The sequence below is a fragment of the Euprymna scolopes genome, chromosome 35, assembly GCF_053919585.1.
Source record: "Euprymna scolopes isolate OS-2025 chromosome 35, ASM5391958v1, whole genome shotgun sequence".
Lineage (NCBI taxonomy): Eukaryota > Metazoa > Mollusca > Cephalopoda > Sepiida > Sepiolidae > Euprymna > Euprymna scolopes.
Window position 1 is genome coordinate 39,981,381 of NC_136516.1, and position 25,091 is coordinate 40,006,471.

The 25,091-nt window shown below is 34.6% G+C and overlaps 2 protein-coding genes across 2 annotated transcripts in view; both read right to left on the reverse strand.

Moving 5' to 3' along the window:
* LOC145259829 (failed axon connections homolog) overlaps positions 1 to 2,331 on the reverse strand; it is a 42,469-nt gene extending 40,138 nt beyond the window's left edge. The window contains exon 1 of the mRNA XM_080117654.1: positions 1,876 to 2,331. Coding sequence (XP_079973780.1) covers positions 1,876 to 1,985 — 110 coding nt within the window. The 5' untranslated portion in view covers positions 1,986 to 2,331. The remainder of the gene's footprint in view (positions 1 to 1,875) is intronic.
* Positions 2,332 to 11,182: 8,851 nt separating this feature from the next.
* The window catches only part of LOC145259830 (failed axon connections homolog), a 45,073-nt gene continuing 31,164 nt past the window's right edge, over positions 11,183 to 25,091 (reverse strand). Inside the window, exons 2-6 of the mRNA XM_080117656.1 lie at positions 24,314 to 24,440; positions 20,114 to 20,310; positions 16,331 to 16,530; positions 13,225 to 13,341; positions 11,183 to 11,395 (exon numbers count right to left, since the gene is read on the reverse strand). Of these exons, the coding sequence (XP_079973782.1) occupies positions 11,316 to 11,395; positions 13,225 to 13,341; positions 16,331 to 16,530; positions 20,114 to 20,310; positions 24,314 to 24,440 (721 nt within the window). The 3' untranslated portion in view covers positions 11,183 to 11,315. The remainder of the gene's footprint in view (positions 11,396 to 13,224; positions 13,342 to 16,330; positions 16,531 to 20,113; positions 20,311 to 24,313; positions 24,441 to 25,091) is intronic.

Below are 25,091 nucleotides of genomic sequence, written 5' to 3' on the forward strand. Positions count from 1 at the left end.
CAACTTTAATAGTTTATTTTGGAAGTATAATCCATAAAAGAAAATAAACAACCCACTTTTAAAAGAGAAATTACGAGATTTTTATATTTTATTCGCAGTTTCGTGTAAGGGGTGTCAAAAATTCCTACAAAAATTCTGATACACCTAGCTGCGTACCTATTCTGTACTTTCACCTAACCATTTAATAAAAAACAGGTATCGTAAAACTTGAAAATACTATTTAAAAATAGCGTGGATCAATAAGTGCTTCAATCTACGACATTCCATGAGGGGTACGTACACGTTAAAGCTTTTTGTTTATTCTTGTTTATAGCCACAAGTGCTAATTTTGACTTCCACCAATTTTCTTTTAAAAAACAATTAGAAACTCTTCAAACATTGGGGGAGGTACTTAAACCATTTAAAAATATAACGGTAACATAAGTGCATAAGCACCGTTTTTTTTGTTTTTTTTTTTTGCTTTGTTTTATTTTCATTTTGTTTGTTAAATCTGGCGAAATAAATAAATAAATAAAAACAACAAGAAAAGAATCTAAAGTTTTTAACAAGGTAAGTTTGGAAAAAGGTGTTATAAATAAAAAACTAGACAAAATACTGTTAAAAACTCGCTCAATATATGTTACCGTGACATAGGTTGACATATATTCGGCGGCTTTTTAACAGTATTTTGTCTAGTTTTTTTAATTTTTTTATTTATAATACCTTTTCCCAAACTTGCCGTGTTAAAATGAGAGTTAGGCGCCATCTTGAATTTTCCAATACATCGGTAAACACTGTATGTTTTTCGAGCTGAATAAACATGTTACATTTAATAAAAATACAAAAAATATATCCAGTTAGGTAGAAAAGTAACTTGATAACATTTATTTGTTATATATTTGTTTTTTGAAAACTTTTTCGAATCTATGTACAGTAATACAAACCCATTTTATTATTTTATTTTTTTAATAGGATTTTCAAGTTTTTACGGTATCTTCTGTTCATTAAACTGTTAGGTGAAAGAACAGAATAGTTACAAAACACTCGCCCCTCCCCTCCCTATGTTAGAAAGGGGTTTCTAAATAGCAGCGTAATTATTTTTTCATGGTCCGTATTCAGCATAAGTACTGTCATTTTATTGCCTTTGATAACAGTTATTTGCTGACTATTTATATTTTCGACCCTTTTTTCTGTTGTAAATTCTTGACAATCTCCCAAATTTTGAAATAACAAAAGTTACAGTTTCCGAAGTTTAAAACTTTGCAGGTCGATAGAAAAATGACATAATTGTAAATTGGTAAAAATTATCTATATTATTATATTTCTCTTAGTCTACCTGTCTGTTCCACTTGGAAACTACTGGGCTGATCTGAACTGAATAATTCGGTATCCGTTAGATACACAGTCAGGGATTAATAGGGATTAGTCGCCACAATACCACATTTACTCTAGAAACGTTCTCGGAAACTACTGAGCTGATCTGTCTGAAATATAGTATGGAACTAAGTATTATGGCATCCATTTGATGCAGAGTCAGGGATTAATAGGGGTTAGTTACCACAATACCACATTTACTCTAGAAATGTTCTCGTAAACTACTGGCTGCATTTTTTTAAATTTTTTTATTGACATTTGTTAATATGCAGCGAACTAAGTATTATGGTATCCATTTGATGCACAATTAGGGATTAATAGTATTTAATGCAAAAATGCGCACAAATTTAACTATATTTAACTATTAATTTGGCATAAAGCATTCATTCTAAGTCAACGGGTCATAACTTTTGCCCGGTTTTAACGGACTTAAAAATCTAGTTTGTTATTCTGATTTTTTTCGACCTATTGATTGTTAATTTGTACAACAACCTTTTAAGTAATTATATATCTTTTACTTACTTTTCAGCACTGATGTAACGTATCAGCTTTACCGTAGTCACCAAAGCTACTCCGGACCCAATAATAGTGCCGAGGATTTCTTTCGTAGTCCAGGAGGTTTCATGCGCCATCGCGAAAGACAAAAATAACAGCGCAGGGCGTTGTCTGTACAGAAGACACTCCTAAGTAAGTCTTCTCTAATTCCACTTTTTTTTCTTTTTTTTTTTTTAACTCTGGAAATTAAAATTATTTTTTTGCGGGTCGGATTACGTGTTGTCTGAAGAAAACTCGGTTACTGTAAAGTATATTGAAAATAAACTAAAGTCGTATGAGATTCTACCTCGAATTGCGACTACAACTATTTTAAGAAACTAACCACACTTTTTTTTTCTTTTGAAACCTTAGACAGAAACTATAACTATTGGAGCGTTGCTTAACAGGTCAATCGCATTCCCATTTAAAAAGTTCTCTCTCACTAGTTTGGGTAGGGTTCTATTTATAGAAGTTATATATATATATACTTTATTTATTTTTCTTATTTATTCAGATAATCTTTTTTCCACCTCAACACCCACCTTTAAAATGACGATTTAGATAGGTTTTCGAGTATGTTGAAAAAGAATATCACATTCAAATTTTGCGCAAATAAGTAGTTTTGTTGATATTAAGACATTTTTTTCCAATGTATTACTTAATAAATGTCAGTGGCTTTCGCCATTCTTAACATGGAGATGAGTGGGTGTTTTGTAACGGGCATGTGCATTCATTATTAGTACGTACTTGTTCAGTTGAAAAAAAAACATGGCCACCAGGGAAAACATAATGGATTATATTTGATAATAAATGTCTTAATATCCAGAAAACTACTTGCCTGTTCTAAATTTAAACGTGATATTCATTTTCAGCATACCCACAAACCTTCAGAAGTCGTTATTTTAAAGGTGAGTGTTGAGGTGGAAAGTAAAAAAATACTTTTATTTATTTATTTATTTTTTACACCTGTAGCAATACGCCAGAGACATTAAAATGGATGGATAAGGAACGTTTGAGTTACGCATACATTTGTCATATCCACCCACACAAATTCTGTTGCTTCTGTCGAAAGTTTTTGTGATACATACAAACAAACATACATACAACGTAAACAAGTTCAAGTTCTTGATGAGCCGTTCCACTTAAGTTAAAAAAATTACCAAATTTTCATTACTAATGATTACTATATTGTCCAATTGACTACTGTATTATCTTAACCCTTATCCTCGAGTGGTCTCTGGGCCTTGATAAGTGGTGATGCTTATGTAAAAAAAAAAAAAGTAAAAAGTAAACTGTGCCTCTTCGCACGGATGTAGGACAAGACAATACTACGTGACAAAGTATCCATTTTCTGTCCAATCAACACTGGAAGAAAACACTTTCTAAAATCTTTTTCTGACAGCCTTCGCTTAGAGCCACCCAGAATCGTATAAAAGGCACTGCGTGCGAAATCCAAATCAGTTGAGTCAAATTTCTGTTCAGTTTAATTCAGAACACAGTACCACGAATGAATAATGCGCTGTTTTGACTCCGTCTCCTTGACGTAAAATTAACCCCACTGGATTAATTCTCCAAAAAATAACCTTTTGTCACATCAGACACATTTATGGAGCAAAATTATCACATTATAAATCCCATCCCTGTGGAGTTCTCTTCCGTTTGCCTGTTTCCCACCTGACTACAACTTTGGTGTCTTCAAGTCCAACGTAAACAAATTCCTGATGAACCGCCCCCTTAAGTAAGACACTTTATTAAATCTCTAATTCTAACTATTACTACGATACTATCCCATTGATTACTGTACAGCCACTCGGGGATAAGGGTTATTGCGTGTACAGTGTACACGCAATAACCCTTATCCCCGAGTGGCTTCCGGGCCTTGATAAGTGGTGACCTCCATGTAAAAAAAATAAAAATAAAAAACTTTACTGGAACTAACTAATATAACACATTTTATTGCCTTTTGTTAAAAAAAATGAAGAAACATTTTTCTCTAAAGAAAAACCTGATTGCCTCAGTCGGAGGAAGTTTTTTTTCTGTCTTACTCCTTTTGGTGCAGTTCTTTTACTGAAGTCCTATTAGACTCTATTTAAGAAATGTATATAAAGTTCACGACTATTCCTGGTTCTAAAAACCTAACATTTATCTCCAAGAAACTGTTTCCAAGAACTATGAACATCTCGTAAATCATTTAATGACTTAATCTTTCCCTTGCGTGTTGACATGGCACACGCATATATAAAAAAAAAAAAAATGATTTATTTTTATTGTTAAATAAAACTTTATTATAAACTAGCCTGGGTGCCCGGCGTTGCCCGGGTGTTTGGACGTGTGTGTTAAGCAAAAAAAAAAAAAAAAAGTGGTAGTAGGCAGGTAGGCTCGAAACCGTAAATGTGTTGAGAGATGTTAAAAAAAATGATAGTAGCGTGGGTAGGGAATCAAAACAACAGTGGGCAGCTAGGGTGGAGAGAGGTGTTAAAAAAAAAAAAAAGTGGTAGTAGGCAGGCAGGCTTGAACCCATGACGCGAAGGCGGAAAAGAAAGTGAAAGAAAAGCTGACATCTTAGCCGATGTCTCCATGACGCAACCGGAAATCAAAAGTGTTGAAATCAACCGAAGTCAATCTAACGGTGACGCTGACTTGCTAAAATGTCGGCAAAAAAAAATCGACCCCTCCTTGTACAAAACGGCCGAGTTTAGGGTGAAGGAGTTAATGGTTTTAGCCAATTTTTCTATATTTGTTGTCCAACACGCTGAGCTTCAAAATGATACCGATCGTGTCAGGATCAGTTGCTTCTGCCGAAAGTTTTTGCGAGACATACAAACAAACGTACATGCAACAGACAGGTGAGATTTATATTATAGACTAGCGGGGGTACCCGGCGTTGCCCGGGTGTTTGGAGGTGTGTGTGCTGTTAAATAAAAAAGAAACCGGGGGGGGGGCAAACCCGAAGCCCTGAGGCGAAGTTTGAAAATAAAATCGGCCAGCCAGAATGAGTTACTGAAAGATGTTTGAATTTATTTAAGTAAGAACCAAATTGACAGGTGCGCGCACGGAAGTCGAGTGTTAAGACGACGATGACAATGACGTAGAGGTCAATGACCAGGTTTGTTTGTTATAAGCGAAGTAAAAAAAGAAAACTTTAAAACTTAAGCGGGAGGGGGGGGGTAATCAAAACATCGAAAAAAAAACACAAAAAAACTAACGTAAGCCAAACGAACGATGTTAAATGTAAAAATCAAAAAAAGAAAACAGAAAAACGAACACGTGAAAAATGGCTTAAATAAGCCTGTTTCGATATTAAAATTTAAAAAATCGGTGGGTACCCGGGTGTTTTTGGGTGTGTGGTCGGGGGTGGATAAGCGAAGTAAAAAAAAAAAACAGAAAAACGAACGTTATGTGAAAAATGGCTTAAATAACACTGATTCAATATTTAAATTTAAAAAATCGAAAAAAAAAGACATCTCACACCATGATTCGAACCCAAAACGTTTAGATAACAAACCAACGTGCTAACCAACTGACCTAACACAACGTACATGAAATTTAGTCAGTTTTTCAACTATTTAAAGTAAATCAGGTCATTTGACGTATGCATAGAACCTGTCGTCATCATGAGAGGACATGATGTTGACCCTGCCTGTCGAAAATTGTCGATTTTGTGGTGAAAAAAATGAACGTTTTTGGCCAATTTTTTTATATTTTTCGAGCGAAGGATAGAGCTTCAATATGATACCGAGTTTGTGAATTTTCGTCGTGTCTGTCAACAGATTTTAGCGTACACAAACACACATACATACAAACAAACATACATAAATACACACATTTTCGCTTTTATATATATCGATAGACTAGCCTGGGTGCTTGGCATTGCTCGGGTGTTTGGAAATGTGTGTTGAGCAAAAAAAAAAAAAAACGAGTGGTCGTAGGCAGGCGTACCACAAAGGAGAAAAAAAATGTGGCATCTTTACGATTGTTCCATTGCCAAATCGGAAGTGGCGAAGGTTTAAATTAAGGCTAGTCAATCGAAAAGAGGGGATGACTTTTGAAAATATTGGCGAAAAAAGCGATGCCTCCTTGTAGAAAAGTGCCCAATTAAGGGCGAAGGAATTAATGTTTTTGGCCAATTTTTCGATATTTGTTGTTCGAAAATTCAAATTTCAAAATGATACTGGTTTCGTCATGTTCTGACGCATCTATCAAAAGTTTTAGGCGGACATACAAACAAATAAATAAACAGACACACAGACGTTTGGGATTTATATTATAGACTAGCGGGGGGTAATGTGTGAAAAAAAAACCGTGCGATGTTACCATTGGGCTACCGCGACATATAGCGTAGATGTGTTTGAATTTATTTATCTAACTATAACTATAAAAACAGGCGTGCGTAATAAAAGTTAACTTTGCTGCTTCCATTTGACCTAATTAAGAAGGTCAAATAGAAGTCACGCAGCGTCAGCGTCTGAGTTTGTTTATCGAAATTTGACTGTCTGATATACAAGATTGATCAAAGCTGATTGCTTCTGGACGTTTTTCCCGGCGCAATGCCGTGAACACGTCCTTTTGAGTTTAGTTTCACTTTATTTATACTAAAAAGCCCAATCAACACGCGAGAAGCCAAAATAGCAATAATTTTGTAAAAATCGACGTAAATAAATCTATACGCTACGCGGTTTCCTAATTCCTAGATATTATTATATAGGACCTATATACACAGTTTTAAGCGATAGTAACGAACCCGGGAGAGTGTGCGAGAAAAGCCTTTGCCAGACATACACAAAATTTTTGCCTTTTATATATATAGATGTTTAAATTCGTTTGACTATCATGCAGAATCTGACACTTTTATTAATTTTGCTTTTGGTGAGGTGTAAACGATTTTTATCTGTGTGCACGTTGCTGATATGATGCTAGCATTGATGAGGTTCGGCCATTCCTCGTTACCAGCCATTACGCTCACTCCCCTTACCATTACGCACCTACGATTCTGTAAAAAATTTATTCTTGCATAGCTAAGAACTTTGGCAGAGGCAAAAATTAACACACAACATTGAAAAGTGCACTTATCTGATGGATCAGTAACAGATCATTTCATTTAAAAGCGGATGATTCCAATGAAATTGTAAATAACCAAAATCAGCAATCTTTACTGACTGAAAAAATGATGTTACATCAAGAAAAAATACTTAACTTAGTAGGTTTAAGTGTCTCTAAGGTACCATGACAATTTAGGTGCCAAGGCCCTTAAGTTAATTAAGATTAAAATGAGTCCATCTTGTACAAGATTTTTTTCTCAGACATAAATTTCAGTTGAAACAGACCCATGCTCACGCGGGTTAATATTTGTGAAATCCACCAATGAGAAAGGCTGTTTTAAAAACAATGTGTTAAACCAATCAACCACTGAGCGACATGATTCAACTTGTGTGATTTTTAACACACTGCCAAAGGAGCAAAGAAAAAGTATCCATTACTTTTTTTCAATTATTGAATACAAGGTAAATATGTATTCAACTGACAATTAATTCTGGTGGTGGCCCTGGATATGACCTTAAACTATATCCGATGGTGAGGCCCCACCTTGCGGGCTTTGGGGAGTGTGGAGCCACTCTTTAATTGCTATTGCTCCCAGGTCCACTCTGACCCAGAGTGGTAGTACCTGTTAGGGTCCCAACTATGGGTTAAATAGAATCCGACTTAAAAAACAAATATACTCCATTAAAAATCGTTCCTCAAAATAACTAGATTCGGTATTAAATAACCTGAAAAAGGTTGATATGCCGTAAAACAAAAACAACCAACCAACCAATTCTGGTGATCACAAAGACTCAGCTAACTATTGTAGTTTTTTTTTTTTTTAGTCCCCCGACAAAAGGAGGGTGGACCTGTAAATTCACCCTTGTTCATTCTTTCTTTGTGTATACTTCACAATAACTCTTGGGTTTGCCCCAGGGGCTCATTTAGGGCTAATAAAAACTCCATTTTTGGGTCTATTTTACGATATATATATATTTTCTAAATAAACACCCGTCTAGCTGAAACCACCGTCAAAAATTTTCCCCATGCAGATTCCATGAACAAAGCTTTTTTCTTAGAAGTGCACACCTGTGTAACTCTCTTCCATTTGCCTGTTTCTCACGTGACTGCAACTAGGATGTTTTCAAGTTCAATATAAACAAATTCCTGATGAACTGCCCCCCTTAAGTAAGCCACTTTAACAAATCTCCAATACTAACGATTACTACGATATTATCCCATTGATTACTGTACATGCAATAATCCTTATCCTTGAGTGGCTTCCGGGCCTTGATAAGTGGTGACTACCATGTAGAAAAAAAAAAATTAAATATGTTAAGGCCTTGGAGATTTTTGGGGCTAAATGGGGGGGGGTTGCAAACAATGAACTTAGATCGGCCAATGGAAAACATACCTTGTCCAATTTTGGTCTTGATTTGTTGGATCCTCGGAAAAGCTGTAAACGAAGATTCGTACAACTTGAAGTCGTGGTGGTATTTACAGCAGTTTTATTCTGCATGTCCCCCCCCCTCCCCACTGGAAAGCTGCAATGCTGGTCCTAGCTTTTTATTATCGACATTTCTCTCTACTTGAAGCCATTACTCTCCATCATCACCTTTCTTTCTTTGATTACTGACCGCGTCTGCCAACTCTGACTCAACTTTTGACTAACTGATACGCGTTTTTCAAGCTCTCTCTTTATGGCATTAACCACACAGACATAAATAGTATAATCTACCCTCGTCACGTATTGTTCTAACATACATTTCTATTAAAGCATTTTTAAAAAATTTTTTTTTTATTTAGCTTAAATTCCTTCTTGTTATTGTCTGCAATTGATTGTCTAGAGCGTGTCTAAACATTATGACAATTATAACATTAAAAGGCAAATAAAAATCTGGGGTTTTACATCGGCTAGTAGGAAACATACCTTGTCTATCTTGGTTTGGTTTTGATTTGATGGATCCTTGGAAAAGCTGCAAATGAAGATTTGTACGACTCAAAGTCTTGGTGCTATTTACAGCAACTTTATTTATCAATGTTCCCCCCACCCCCAATTGGAAAGCTGTAACGCTGGTCGTAGACTGTTACTATCAACGTTTTCCCCTACTCAGAGCCGTTATTGTCTGTGGACCATCCTTTTTCCTCTGACTCCCAACCGCGTCTGCCCTCTCCGACTCCCAACTCTTGATGACTGATACAAGCTATCTCATTACTCTCCACATGATCTAACTTAGTCACTTATTTTGTTCTAACATTCTTGTTTGTGTTATGAAAACTAACATTCCTTTCTATTAAAACATTTTCTGAATATTTTAACACTAGCGGAGTTGGGGGGGGGGGGGCTTTGCCCAGATGTAAAATATGCTTAAATATGATATTTTACTTTGTCTAGATTTCATATACATTATTATTGAGTTGTGATATTAAAAGTAAAAAAAAAAAAAAGTATTTGGGTGCCATCAGCTAGAATCGAAACCAAAACTATAACATTCAGAGCTGGTGACGTTACCACTCTGCCAACGTGACGCGCATATGAACTAGTTAAAAATTAAAAATAAACTAATGAACAAAATGCATAACAATTTTTTCAATTTTGACCCATTTTTGACCTGTTAAAACTATTTTAACCGGCAAGACTCATAAAAGAACAGTCCCTAAAAAATCCAATCATTTGAGGCTCATAGCACTGCTCTGTGACTTTTAGTTTCGGGAGACAGACAGACAGACATGTAGCTTTTAATATATTAGATAAATAATTTTATCTGTAAATATTTATTTTACTTTGATAACATTCTTTCTGACATTCTATTTTTACAAATATAGATAATGATCATATCAATCGTCGACCAGCGCACCTTTGGCATTGCCTGATCAATATCCGACATTGTTATCAATCTCTTAAACTTAGTGTTTATTTCTCATTGAAATAAGTATTTATCTATGGAGCTTTTTTTCTTTAATATGGGAGTCACTGCTTATCAAGGCCTGAAAGCCATTTGAGAATAAGGATTAATGAGTGTCAGTTGAGACAGCGCCCTTAATGATCAGTAAAGGTGGAAAGGAGCAAAAGAAGATTATTTAAGACAGCTCAACAAGAAGCTGTTTACATTGGGCTTGAAAACAATCATGTTATAATCAGCTAGAAAGCAGCGCTGCAGTATAGAGTTCCACAAGCGTGGAAAATTCTAGGAAAGAAAAAAAAAAACGTTGTCGAATTTGAATTTAGTTTAAGGCACAGATAGTGCAGGGAAATTGTTGACAGTGGTTGTAGGTAGATGAGTGTTTGTTGCGACTGTTTGACAGGATGAGGGAACCATATGAACAGATTAATAAACGAACCAACAAAATGTTATTTTATTTAGCGTTCATTTGAATCGCTTCAAGATTCACCCACTATACATCTAATAATATATTTGCTTTCGTCATCCTCGTCTATGACTAATCTACAGACACTTTTACAAATATAAGACGGTTCCAGGTGAGCATCGTCTGAAGGTAGCGGCTTTAATCCTACCCAAGCAGGCCAGAGGATTAGTTGGCCAAAACCTGGTGAGACAACAACTATGGAAGGCAGTTATTACTGGGGACACAGTTACAAGACTCAGCATTCGTATCCTGTTGCTGTTAATCGCCTGAAAAGGATAAGATGGCCGAATTTTCTTTTTTTTTTTTTTTTTTTTTTTTAAAAGAAATTTTCTTGTTTATGGATGAATACAGAGTTACGCCTTTATTAAAACAGCTGTTAATACATTAACTAATACTGCCTAATCACCTGAGCAATTAATTGTTATTAGTGTCTCTCTCTCTCAATTTTATGTGTCGGGTGTGGGTATTGCAGAAATAAAAAATAAATTAAAAATAAAATGGCGGGAACTTTTTGTTACATAATGCTATATATTAGTAGTTGGATTACTGAGGTATGAGGTTTGGGAGCATCAAGTGAAAGTTATGCAGACCATGTGATTTCTGGGTGGGGCCCCCTCTTCCTCACCCTTAGCTAGTGAGATTTGATGTTAAGATTATATAAATAATTAGTAAATTAGCCATAGTGGTCTCTCCCTCTCAACGAGTAAACTGTCCAAAATAAAACCTTTAAAACCTCAGTGTCCATTGTGTTTTCATGCATAAGTAGTTTTGTTCTAGCTAAACAGAGGAGGCCAATGGTAAATAGTCTGTGCAGTGTATCTATAAAAAGTTAAACAGAATATCAATGACCACACATGCAAGTGACAATAAAAAAAGATGAAAAAAAAAAAAAAATACAACGGCCACACAAATGTAAAAAAGACTTTATTGTTTAGTTTGGATCATGATCGCTCAATGGCAAAAGTGCACATTCATTAGAAACATGTCTGAACTGTTTGATTAATGTTTGTTTATGAGTGTTACACCTTTAGCCCAAATTTTTACGTTTGTAGTTCATAATCGGGCCAATGGTCATTCTTCATCCTTTCAAAATAAGCCGTCACGTTCGGATAATCATTTTCTGAAAGAAAAGAAAAATGATTAATATTTTTTTTTGGTAATAATTCAGAAGCAAATCCATGGTTGTGTCAGCATCTTCCGGCAGTTTATGGTAAGCTGCCAGAAAAGGCCAATGCTTTTAGCTAATCAACAATCATCTGTTAGCAAACAATGTTTTCGTTAACTGATTATAATTATATATAATAAATTATAACTTATTAAAAACAAATATTTATTTTCAATCATAGTTGTTTAAAAAAAAAAAAAAAAAAAAAAAACTTTATTAAAACTATTCTTGCAAAGAAGAAAAATTTTCTTTCCATCTAAAAATAAAACTTAATTTTCATTCATAGTTATCTTAATGTTTTTTTTCTAAGAAAAAACAAAAACAAAAACAAAAAAAACATTTCTTTGAGACATTTGTTGAAGAAACAATTAAGGCGTGATAAAAAACAATGAAACAAATGTTACCATAAGCAAGATAAGTTACTCTTCTACCTACATAAGATAAGTTTATTTGTGTTTTAACTTTTATAAAACATGTTTTTGTTCAAAGAAACCGCATGGCCACTGTGTTCAGTTAGAACAAAAAAAAATCCTGACTGCCATTAAGCCATAGACAAGGACCCTTGATTGCTCCAAAATGAAAAATTAAACAAAATACTGCTAGAAACTTATCTTATAATGCTGAAAAACCTTTACTTATATTGCCAGTTTAGTATTTCCCTTCCTCCATATTACTTTTTCATACATAATACATCACAGTTACTGAATGCTCCCTTATTCTGAAACATTTATTGGAATAACGGTTTACCCTGAACCTGTCTCTCGTCTACATATACTATGCTTGTATATGCTCAAGTTCAAGAATAGCAGATTGCGGGGGACGGGGGGGGGGGAATGAACAGCTATCCTTTTTTCCAATATGGCCGCTTTCTCATAAGCACAAACCGTGTTTTGCCACATCTGATTAATTATTAAATTGCCGTCCTTTCGCTTTCATACTCATTTTATAAAACCTTACAACATTAATTCGTGTCAGACGTGTAATCTACATATAAGCAAATATTTTATTTGTATGCTTCCAAACACAGTCATGGACTACCCATTCTTTCTCTTGCAGTTCTACGAGAACACACAATTCACTACGGGTACAAATTTGACTAAATATTATTACATATTGACTTCCTATTGAAAAGAAAAAAAAGCCCACCTTTTTTTTTTTGTTTTCTTCCATGGTAGATACATAGGAGAGCGGCCCTCACAAAGTAGAGTTTTGTGAACTATTAAACAGTGCCAGCAATATACGTACATACTCTCTCACACGAGTTAGCATATATACTTTCTCACTAACACACACATGGCACGCTAACACACACACGCACACACATGCCACGCTAACACACACACACACACACACACTTTCATGCCTATCCCATTCAAACATGTTAAACACATGCGATGCCAGCCAAAAATTAATAAAACATTCCGGAATGTTCCTTCAATATGCTAAACTCTCATGCTTCACTGACCATCTTCCATTATCTAAACAAGTTGACAATAAATACTTTTTTTATTTTAATACTTGTGCAGTTTAAAGACCGTGCTGAAAATAATAACATTATTATTTAGACAGCAATTCTTAACATGTGAAGGATGTCATTTGTTAACTATCTTGTACTTTCACCTAACAATTTAATAAACAAATAACTGCAAAAACTGAATATAACTTGAAAACCAGATCTAAATAAAAATACCATGGCTTATAAACTGCACAAGTACTATTATTTTCTATGGACAGACTTTGTTGTTCTTTCTTTTGATCATGTCCTATCTTCACCAAGTTCTCACCTTGAACGATTTTTGCAGCAAAAGCCGTTTCTGGCATCATCCACATCATTGCCAACATTCCAAAAACAGCGCAGTCTTCTTCACATGGTTGATTCCCCATCAAATACGGATTATCACCTGTGGATAAATTAAAAGTAGTGTTGGGACGATTAATTGGAATCGGAAATGTTTTAAAAATTTGAACTTTTTAGGGTATCTGAATCAGAAAAATGTGTGCCTATATTCCAATGCCAAAAACGATTCCTTTAATTATCTATCTTATTTGATTTTGCTTTTTAAAATATCTTTCACTGCTGTTAGTAATCATATAATAAAAATATTTATGGATTTAAAATTCCAGCAAAACTAAAATCTATAGATCGTCCAACCACACAATTTTGAAAATGCATGTGTTTATATATGTTTAGGAAATATTTTTTTAATTTTCTTCATTTGAAGATTGTAACGCTGAGTATGGGGCAGCCAAACCAGCTGCCAACATTGCCCTGCTTTTTATTGAAACCAACCGAGAGCTCTTTTTAGTATCCTTGTTGTTCTCTTAAGTGCAGCTGTCTGGATCTCTTTTGCACTTGGTTCACCAGGAATATTAGTTAGGTAGGACTTCAGGTTCTTACGAAAAATGTATGTGTTTATATGTGTTTAAGAAAACATGCGTTTTTTAAGGTAATCGGGACAAAATAACTATTTTATAGTTAAATATTTAGAGATTTATAAAGAATTAAAATCGGCAATTGTATCGGAATTGGGAAAAGTATTGGAATCGTCCGATCACTAATTAAAAGTAATGTTGATACTATTTTCAGAAAAAAAAATAGAAAAAAATAAAAAATAACAAAAACAAAAAACAGCAGAACTAGTGTGCAACCATCATAAAAAATGACAGGGAAAAAAAATTATGTTTCACCAGTATTCGAATTAATCATAAACGCCTATATGTCTGTGTATCTGTCTGTCTGTGTCTTTATATTTTCAAACTTCATCTCCTCCGAAAATTAAAGTCACTGAGCGGTACTAGGGGCCTCAAATGATTGGATGTTTTACGGATCGTTCTTTTACAGGTCTTTAGCCGGTTAAATAGTTTTTAAGAGGTCAAAAATGGGTTAAAACTGAAAAAAAAAAAATCATTAAACATTTTATACATCTTAGTTTATTTTTAATGAGTTCATGTGCATATCACGTTGGTACAGTGGTAACATCACCAGCTTTAATGCTACAGTTTCAGTTTCGATTCTAGCTGATGGCACCCAAATACATTTTTTATTTTTGAAATCACAACTTATTTCCTGTCCTTGTTACTGATTTAAACGTTCAGACTGTTACAAACGCTGGGTATTCTTTTTGTTCTTGTTCCACGATGACTATGATGAGAACATAGACATTTAAACATATTTATGAATAGATAACATAATCAGATTCATTACATAAAAAGACATGTCCGGAGAATACCTATTTTTCTGTCCTTGTTATTGATTTAAACGTTGAGATGGTTACAAACGCTAGGTATATATATATATTTTTTTTACGAGTAAACGTTCAGCTTGAAGATTAGAAGTCACTAATCAAAAATTAAGAAAAAAATTACACATTCCTGTCAAACTAAATATTTAAAACTATAATGAGAATAAACATTGAGAAATTAGAAAAAAAAGGAAATCTAAAATTTAAAATATTAAAAAGTTAGTTTTCCTAAAGGAACATCCAAATATTTCAAAGTGAAAAAAAAAAAATCACCTGAAGCGAAATGGATGAAATTATGATGTGTATGTTTGAAACTTATTGAAAAGATAAAAACATGGCTGATTGAAAGATTCCAGCAACTTACAAAGGATAGGTGGCAGGAGTAAGTGAAGGGTAGAGGGAGGATTTGTTGTTGAAGGAACAAAATAGAAAATCAACTGAGATAACATTGACCTTCTGAAGCTGTCCTTGTCTAAAATCTATCGCCTATCAGTCAGTCAAATTGGCTTTCAGTTTTAGTTTTGTCTATTTTTTTTAACGCAAACATGAAGATGACTGGGTTTTGATTGTGTTTTTACAATCATAGCATTCAAATTCGGTTGGGTGGATCAGAGGACGATAAAAGCAAACCTTTTGTTTAATTCAAAAGTCTCGTTTTTCATGTCTAACGTAGAGTCATTGGCAATCACGTTTGCGTGCTGGTCAAAATGCCTTCGTAAGCCGAATCCAGCCTGTGAGACGTAGGTTGCCGGTCCTTGGGGTAGACCCAAGGAAGTGAGATAGAAGGTTGAAACAACTACACATGCAATCATTACCAAGTCATATACATAACGTGTATATCTGAATTTGTATTTTTTCATTTTAGTATGCATTGCCTTTCGCTTTGAACGTAACGTGTAAACCAATGCATGTATCTTCGGCGATCAGCAATGCAAGAGATGACATGGAAAAAAGAGATGAAGAGAAAAATCATTGTACGCAAATATTGGGGGTTGGCAGCGATTGTCTAGGGACAGCAAATGGTTTCATAACATTTTTTTTTCTTTTTGTTCTTACTTAATATTTAACCTAATTGCAAGATAGAAAAAATCAAAAAAATCTTTATAATGTATGTACCCGTCACAAAACATATCGTATTCCAAAAATCGCATAAATTGATCAAGTAGTTTTATTTTCATCAAGAAAATAATTTTTAAACAATTTCAAGTGATTAATGTGAAATCGTTAGCATTACAAAGGTGATTTCACAAGTTTTATTTATTATAGACTAATCAGCTCGTTTATTTTTTATTTATTTTTTTTTTTTTCAAAATGGTGATGCAAGACAGTCCTTTTCTGTTTACTCACAACATTTTATTTTTTAAGTTAAAAGTAAAACAACGTGATTTTTATAGTATGACATTTTTTGTTCCATGGCATACACAAGATTTTTTTGTATTTTTTTCTTTTTAATTTGATCGAATTCTAAATGAGAACCCTTATTTTTCTTTTTTGACTTTTCTGTTCGAGACGTTTTCTTTCTTATTTCCGTTTTTAGTTTTTGTTAACTTTCATTATTTTATAAAAAATAGTGCGAATACTGGTGAGGGTTTTTTTTTCCACGTCATTTTTTCACAGAGTGTAAACAAATAATTACAAAGCAACTCACCGAGGTGATCAGACAAAGCTTTTAGATCTTGCCTGCAAATCGTCTCCACTTCTGCCTCTGTGTGTCGACCATAACCTTGGTAATAACACATCCTTGCAACATGAAATTTTATCCTCCACAAAATGTATCGGTTGAATGGAGCTATGTTCAAAATAGTAGGATCGCCATAGCTATAAACCCAACGGCTCAGAATAAAAGCCCTAAAAAAGACAAGAAATATTTATATCCAATATGTCGGCTACAATAAAATTAGTTAAAGAAAATGGGGGGAGGGGGATACAATTTAACATACCAAGACAAAACTATGTTAGCAATTCAGAATAGACATGGATTGCTAAAGCAAATACAGAGAATTCGTGAATGCGTAAAACAATTTAAAACTTAAGGCGATTGTGCAGTATAGTTAACAGGAAAACAAATGACGTTTACAATCAACATACTAGGTAATTTCAATAAGTTTGCAGACTTTTTAGTATAGGCACTTTTATTGATAGTACAAACATGAAACTGTAGTCCCCTTCAAAGTAATCTTCTCCGGCTGCAATGCATTTATTGTACCATTCCGACAACTTCTTGATGGCCGCAGGAAGTCATCTGTGTGAGCATGCCAATAACTTGTCACAGCCTCTTTCATCTCCTCAATTGTTTCCTAACAGCAGTATTTCCTTGAGCTTGGGGAATAACCAAAAGTCACACGGAGCAAGGTCTGGACTATAGGGAGGGTAAGGAACTTCCTTGATGCCCATCTTGGTCAAATAGTCTGTGACAAGGATGGAGTTGTGGACTGGTGCATTTGTGCAAATCTTCCGCATCTTCAGTTCTTTGTGATTAAGTGTGTGTACAGTTCCTACACTGACATCAAACTCTACACTTATTGTATCTATAGAAAAACGACAGTCCTTATCTCTGAAATTCTTTATTTGGCCAATCAACTCATGTTCTGACTTCCTTACTTCTCTCACACCTCTCATCATCCCTCACAGACTCCCTGTTTTCCTTGAATCTTTTTCTGCCATTCAAAAACTGATGCGCGATTCATGCAAGATGGTTCAAAAGCAGTTTTTTTGGGGTTTTTTACTCCTTCATCGCCATTGCCACTTGGCCCATGCCTAAGAAAGATTAAGATGATACCTCTAGATATATCTAAGGCTTTTGACAGGGTATGGCATGAGGGTCTTCAAGAAAATCAGATCATACGGCATCACTGCAAGAATACATAACATAATTAGATCCTTCTTAGATAAGAGAAAAATCCAGGTTGTCCTTGACGGTCGTACATCTAAACAATATAATATAAATGCGGGAGTGCCTTAGGGGTCCATCCTTGGACCTCTGTTATTCCTAATATTCATAAATGACCTCCCTGACAAAATTGTCTGTAAGATGGGTATGTATTCTGACGACACCATGCTCTATAACATACACGGCAAGAAAACAAATGAACACATATCTAAAGAAATGACAGAAACACTAGAGGATGACCTCCGATCCGTAGTGGAATGGGGACAAAAATGGATGATCACCTTCAATGCTGCCAAGACTAAACTTGTTTCCTTCAATAATTACAAGAAACTTTCCCTACCGCTAATAGCTATGGCCAATGACTATCTGAAAGTACATCTTTTAAACTCCCCGGCCTAACGTTCACAAGAAACATGAGTTGGAACAATTACATTGAGAACATTGCGAGGAAGGTAGGTTATCTCTACCGTCCTAGAAAGCTATTAACACCTGAAAGTATCCTATACATCTATAAGGCAACCATTCGCCCATGTATGGAGTATTGTTGTCATATTTGGGCTGGTGCATCTGCCCCTAGTCTCTTGCTCCTAGACAAGGTTCAAAAGAGAGTTGCCAATCTGATAGGTCCTGAACTGTCAGCTAAACTTCAGCCTCTGTCACATTGACGAAATGTTGCATCCCTCTGCCTGTTCTACAAGTACTTTAACGGTGATTGCTCTGATGAACTGCAAGCACTTGTGCCCCCTAGACGTAAATACCCCGACAAACCAGACAAGCAGCTAAACCCCACCCTTTCACAGTAGAGATCCCTAGATGCAAGAAAGCCTTCTACTCCAGTAGTTTCTTCCCCAGAACAGCTAGACTTTGGAATTCCCTTCCGGGTCCCTACTTCCCCGACTGTACTGACATACAGAAGTTCAAATGTAACGTGAACCGACATCTTGCTGCCCAACTTCCTACACAGTACCTCTGATGCTTATATCCCTGATAGTAGCCCCCCAACAAAGTGGCAATGTGCCTTAATTGGGGTGAAAATGCATAAAAAAAAAAAAAATTGAACTTGTGCATATCAGTACATTTAAGGAAGCAGGTAGCAGGAAGGGAATTCCAAAGTCTAGCTGTTCAAGGAAAGAAGCTATTAGAGTAAAAAGCTTTCTGGCATTTAGGGATTCAACAGTTAAGAGGTGGGATTTTGCTGCTAAGTGGGTTTGTCGGGGATATGTACATCGAGAGGACACAGGTGCAATGAGTTCATCAGAGCACATTCCATTAAAATATTTGTAAAACAGGCATAGGGATGCAACATTGCAGTGATGGGACAGGGGTTGGGGCCTAGTTGTCAAAGTGGGATATATTAGATTTGAAACCCTTTTTTGGACCCTATCAAAGAGGGAGAGGCTAGTGGTAGATGCACTAGCCCAGATATGGCAACAATACTCCATGCATGGGCTAATGGTGGTCTTGTTGAGCTACAGGACACTCTCAGGTGTGAGTAGTTTTCTAGCATGGTAGAGGGAGCCCATCTTCTCTGCAACCTTTGCAATGCCCTTAATGTATTTGTTCCAGTTCATATTTCCTATGAATGTTCAGCCGAGGAGTTTGAAGGAAGAATACTCAGGTAGGTTGTTATTTGTCATGGATATCGGTGGTTGGAGAGACTTCTTGTAATTGTTAAAGAAAAGTAGCTTAGTCTTAGTAGCATCAAATGTTATCCATTTACAGCCCCATTCTACTACAGTCTGGAGGTCATTTCCTAAGAATTCAGGAGTCTTGGGTTTGTGTACATCAGTTTTTCCCTCGTGCATGTTATAGAGCATTATATTATCAGCAAATATACATATCTGGACAAAATATTATCAGGTAAGTCATTGATGAATATCAAGAATAATAGTGGTCCAAGGATCGACCTCTGGGGCACTCCCGCATTAATGTTATGCTGCTTGGATAAACATCCATTAATGACAACCTGAATGATGCTATTGTCGAAGAAGGATCTAATTATATTTAATATTTATCCAATTATACCATATGATTTGATTTTCATTAGCAGCCCTTCATGCCAAACGTTGTCAAAGGCCTTGGATATATTGAGGGCTGCACCTCTGGCTTTGCCCATCTTATCCAGTGCATGGTATATGCGTTCAGAGATGACTGTAAAAATATCCGCAGTAGAACGACATTACTTAAATCTATACTGTTTGTCAGAAAGACGATTAGCTTTTGCAAGGTGGTGGACTAGTGCTGGATTCATTAACGTCTCAAAAGATTTTAATGAAGAGGGGGAGGAGACTGATAGGACGATAATTGAGAGGGTCAGTCCTTTCAGCAAATAAACATTTTTTGGAGAAAAATATCATTCTTATGCCAAACTACTGTTAATAATAATTCGTCTAAGAAAGTGATAAATTTCTTCAGTTAAAATATCTGTTGGAAGGTGTTTCGTCGGGGACACCAAATCCGCTATCACCGTCTAGAAAACAGGGGAGGTAATGCAACAACGAAATGTCCCGAGAAATATGCCTGACTGCCGTATCAACTTACCAATAAAGGCTTTCTTCACTCATTTTAAACATGGAGCGAGCGACTGCTTTCTCCTTCGGTGTCAGATGTTTGCTCAAGTTAACATTGAATTCTTTGTTCAGGAATTCAATAATGAATTGGGAATCACTGTACACTTTCCCGTTCAGCATGATCCATGGAGTTTTGCTCTTCGGTGACATTTTCCTAGAATATTCGTTCTGGAAAAAAAAAAAAATTACAGAAGACAAAAGGGAAACATTATTTAATTGGAATTCATTATTGAGATGGGTATTATTTATATTAATTTATTCAACGTCTATCAACTGCGCCTCTGGGGCCCATAGCGCAGTTGATAGACGTTGAATCTCTACGTTTCCAGATGGACATTGTCTGAAGATAGCAGTTTCAATCCTACCCAAAGCCGGCCAGAGGCTTACTTGGCCCAAAAAAAAAAAAAAAAAAAAAAAAAAAAAAACGTGGTGAGACAACAACTACTACGGATGGCATTGATTGCTGAGAATGCAGTTAGGAGATTCGAAGTTCCTATCCGTCATGGTTACTACCTGACGAAGGCCAGAGAAATAGTTGGCCGAAACGTTGTGAAAATAAAAGCTAATAAAGATGAGAATAATAATCCGCAATAAATAAATTAATATGAAAGGGAAACAGTATTATTATTTTTTTATTTTTCTTACTAATGAGAGTCAGTAGAGTGTAACTTGACAATTGAATTTTACTATGTGCTGTGTCCACTATGCCACGAGTCATTGCGGACAATTCTAGTATTACTATTAGGAGCCTTAAGATTATTTTTTTTGTTAAAATGTACAATCTCACTACTTATCACTATATATATATATATATATATATATATATATACTAGCATTTCAGCCCGGTGTTGCCCGGGTGTTTGGATGTGTATGTTGAACGTTTATGCTGTTACGACCACCGCCAAACCGGAAGCGACATTTTTTTAAAAGTAAGGCTAGACAATCTAAAGGAGAGGATAACTTTCAAAAATATTGGCGAAAAAAGTGACCCCCCCCGTAGAAAAGTGCTTCGTTGAAGGGGAAGATATTAATGTTTTTAGCCAATCTTTCAATATTTGTCGTATGAAAGGTCGAACTGAAAAACGATACTGATCTTGGTAAAATCCGTCGCCTCTATTGAAAGTTTAAGGCAGACATGCAAGCAGACATACATACATACATTTATATATTGGTAACTAAAAATTTTCGACCCAAACTGATGAAAAAACTTGCCCTATCTCTGAATACCCTTTATGTAAAATTTCAAATATTTAGACCAGAAATTGTCTGAGTAATTTCAAAGAGACCGCAGAAGTCAATTTTTTTTTTAACTTTGATCCCTATTATGACCCCTTAAAATTTATTGTTTTGGGCTCAAATCAAGTTATTAAGTTAGATCCATGTCCAAGGAACCTATATCTAAAATTTCAAGTGTTTAGACCCAAAATTGTCGGAGGAGTTTGGTAGAGTTATCAAAGGTCAAATCGTCGAACTTTGACCCCTTAATCGCCAAATTTCTGGCCCAAAACCGATCACATCGATTTTCCCAAATCTCAGTACCCTGTATATCAAATTTCGAGTCTGTAGACTAAAAATTGATAGTTATTGCATAGGAAAATGTACACAGACACCCAGAGAGACACATTCACTTTTATAGATATATATTAGTTATTAGTGATGGAACGTTTCCAATATTTTTCTCGATTCTGGTACAATTACAGATTCCAATACTTTATAAATTTCTAAATATTAAATATAAAGTTGTTACTTCTTCCCAATTACTGTTAAAACACATGTTAGATGTGCATCTGTTTTCTTAAATGTAAAAACATTTAAATAAATGGGTGTCTTTCTGTTTTGGATTTTTGCGACCAAGATTTTTTAAAATCTTGGTAGTTTATACTTGTGATTTTATTATGCATAAAAATAACATCGGCCTAGAAGGATTTCTCCTTCACTGACCACTGACATACATCGCACTTTAAATAAATATTGAATTGTATTAAAAACGTACACAGAAAAAAATGAACCTTTTTTTTTTTATATAAGTTTTATTCAAACAGTCTTTATTTGAACTTAATGGACTGGTTTTTTGGAGGGATTTTTTTTGTATTGATTAACTGTTTTATTCTTTTTATCAAACAAAAATAGAACTTTTATAATGACATATATAGTATGGACTGTTTTTCAAACATCGAACTTTCAAAATTAGTTTTATTTAAAAAAAAAAAAAAAGACGAAGTGTTTTTTCTTTGAGATATTTTTTTTCACCATTTACCACTTTGAAATTTTATTCAACAATAAAATGATAAAAAAAAACTTTTCGTTATAATAATTTTTTTTAATATATTTAAAATATCTATAAAGTCTATCTTTTATGTCTGTAAAAGTTTGTTGAAACTTCAAATAAAATTTATAATTTAATTGAAAAAAAAAAACGAAAAAAACAAAAAACACCTTGTCTTTTTTTTTTTTTTTTAAATAAAACATTAATTTTAAAATTTCGATGTTTGAAAAACAGTCCATAATATTATGTCATTATAAAAGTTCTATTTTTGTTTGATAAAAGAATAAAACAGTTCTTAAAAAGTTCTGCAAATATATTAAAAAAGCACTCAGAAAGACACCCATTTATTTAAATATCTTTTATTTTTAAAAAAATCTTGCTAGCAAATATTCGTCAAAATTTAACATTTAAAAATATTATTTTAAAAATATATTAATTGTCACTGAAGTTAATGTTTTAAAGAATAATTAAATAAATATTGAATTGTCTTAAAAACAGATACAGAAAAATTTTTTTTTTAAAAAACACGATACATAAAAAAATCAATCTTGGTCGCAAAAATCCGAAACAGAAAGACACTCATTTAAATATCTTTTATTTAAATACGTTCGTTTTGTTACTTAAAAAAATGTTTTGTAAATATATATTTTTTCTTTTAAATCTTTAAAAGTTTAGTAAATATATTAAAAAAAAAAAAAAAAAAAAATTGCTGGCGAATATTCAAGCTTGTTTGCTATTTGACGTGTTTACAAACAACCGACGCCATGTGCTTGTGCCAATGTTAAGGTCGAATCACCAGTGTTGAAATGTGCGCTGTTCACCGCCAGGCGGCGTCTGCTACAGGGTATCTATTCTTTACTTGATCCAAAAAACTTATGGACAACCACAATAGCTTCACAATTTGGACATACTTTTATTTTATTCATTTATTTTTTTTTACATCTTTCTTTCATCTAAGAAAGCACACATTAAGTCCATCAGGCCACTCAAGGATAAAGGTTAAAGATGTCATCGATTGGACATTGAGTGCCACCACGTGAGGATTAGAAACAACCATGAAACAGACAAAAGATTTTGTAAAGAGGACTTTTTTTTATTTTAAAATTCTTTTTTACAAACGGGTCACCACATATTAAGGCTTGGAGGCCACTTGAGGATAAGGTTAATGTGTGTATTGTAGTCATTGGGACAGCAGCATAGTAATTGTTTGTGGTTGAAATTTGGTATAATTAAATTATTTACGAGAACGGGTCAATAAGTACTTGTTTACATTGGATTTGAAGACAATATTGTAATCAGCTGGAAAGCAGACCAGTGGAACAGAGTTCCATAGGCAGGTAGTTCTAGGAAACAAGCTTTATTCATAGAATCCAAGTTTAGGTTTAGGCACCGATAGAGAGTGGAGGAAATTATTGATAGTGATTTTGGCTAGATGAGAGTTTTTTATGGAAGATTGAGGAGGGAGGCACCGTAGATTAGGTCAGTCGAACACTTACCATGAAAATAATGATAGAGCAGAGACAGGCTCACAACGTCTCTTCTGTGGGAAAGAGGTTTAATTATACAAGAGGATGGTGTACAACATGCATTTGTTTACATTACACTTGAAGTTGACCATCTTGTGGTTGGCTAGAAAGTAGCTTTTTAGTACATTGTTCCACAAATGGGATGCTCCAGGAAAGAAACTTTGTTTATGGAAGTTGTGCTTTGTTTTTGGTATGGAGAGAGAGAAAGAAAAATCCTCTGCTATGGTTGTAGCCAGGCGAGTTCTAGCTGTAAATGTTTTATGGGGGGTTCTCTACACCAGAGTTTTCATTCATCTTCATTGTCTAAAACTTTTTACAACCCATATTGGTTAACTTAAAAAAAAATAAATAAATAAAATAATCAAACAGTTTACTACACCTGATAAGGTATCTTTGCCATTCGAAGATATGTCTCCAGTTTGATTGCAAATGGAGACAGGTTAGGGGAAATTGCCCGCCGTGGAACTTGAAATAAGATAACCACATCTTTCGGATATTCCTTCGGTCTGTGAAAATGAAGAACAGAATTCTGTATGAAATAACAAAATCAAATTTTCAAAAACAATCGCAAAAATATGTAAAAGTGAACGGACATTGAACTGTGTAAAGTCAGAATTCACTCATGCGTGTTGTTGCTACATCTGGGATGGTGCATTGTCATTAGTTTACGTGATCCAATTGAGAACATAACATTTGGGGAACACACATTATGTAGGTAAATAAATATTTTATAATTAACATCACAATACCATCTGGGTTCAACACATTATGTTGTTAAATCAAAAAAAAGTTGAGAGTCAGAGTCGAAGATATCAAAGGAGTCAGAGACGGCATCCTAGGAATTCTAAGAGTTGAAGTCTTTTACCATCCGACTCCGCAACCCTGGGTTCAACACATGTTGGTAAGTAAATATTTTATAATTAACACCACAATACCATCTTGGTTCAATACATTATGTTGGTAAATTAAAAAAAATATTTCATGATTGAAAATTATTGAAATCCATCAATACCGTCATTCTTTTTACCTCCTCTCATACTCAGTGTTTTTCTACAAGATGGCATTGCCATAGCCTTCAAATACAACTCCTTTCACAAATCTTGGAAATTTCATGCACAGTCAGATTAAAAAAAAAAAAAAATCCTTATCTGAACTCT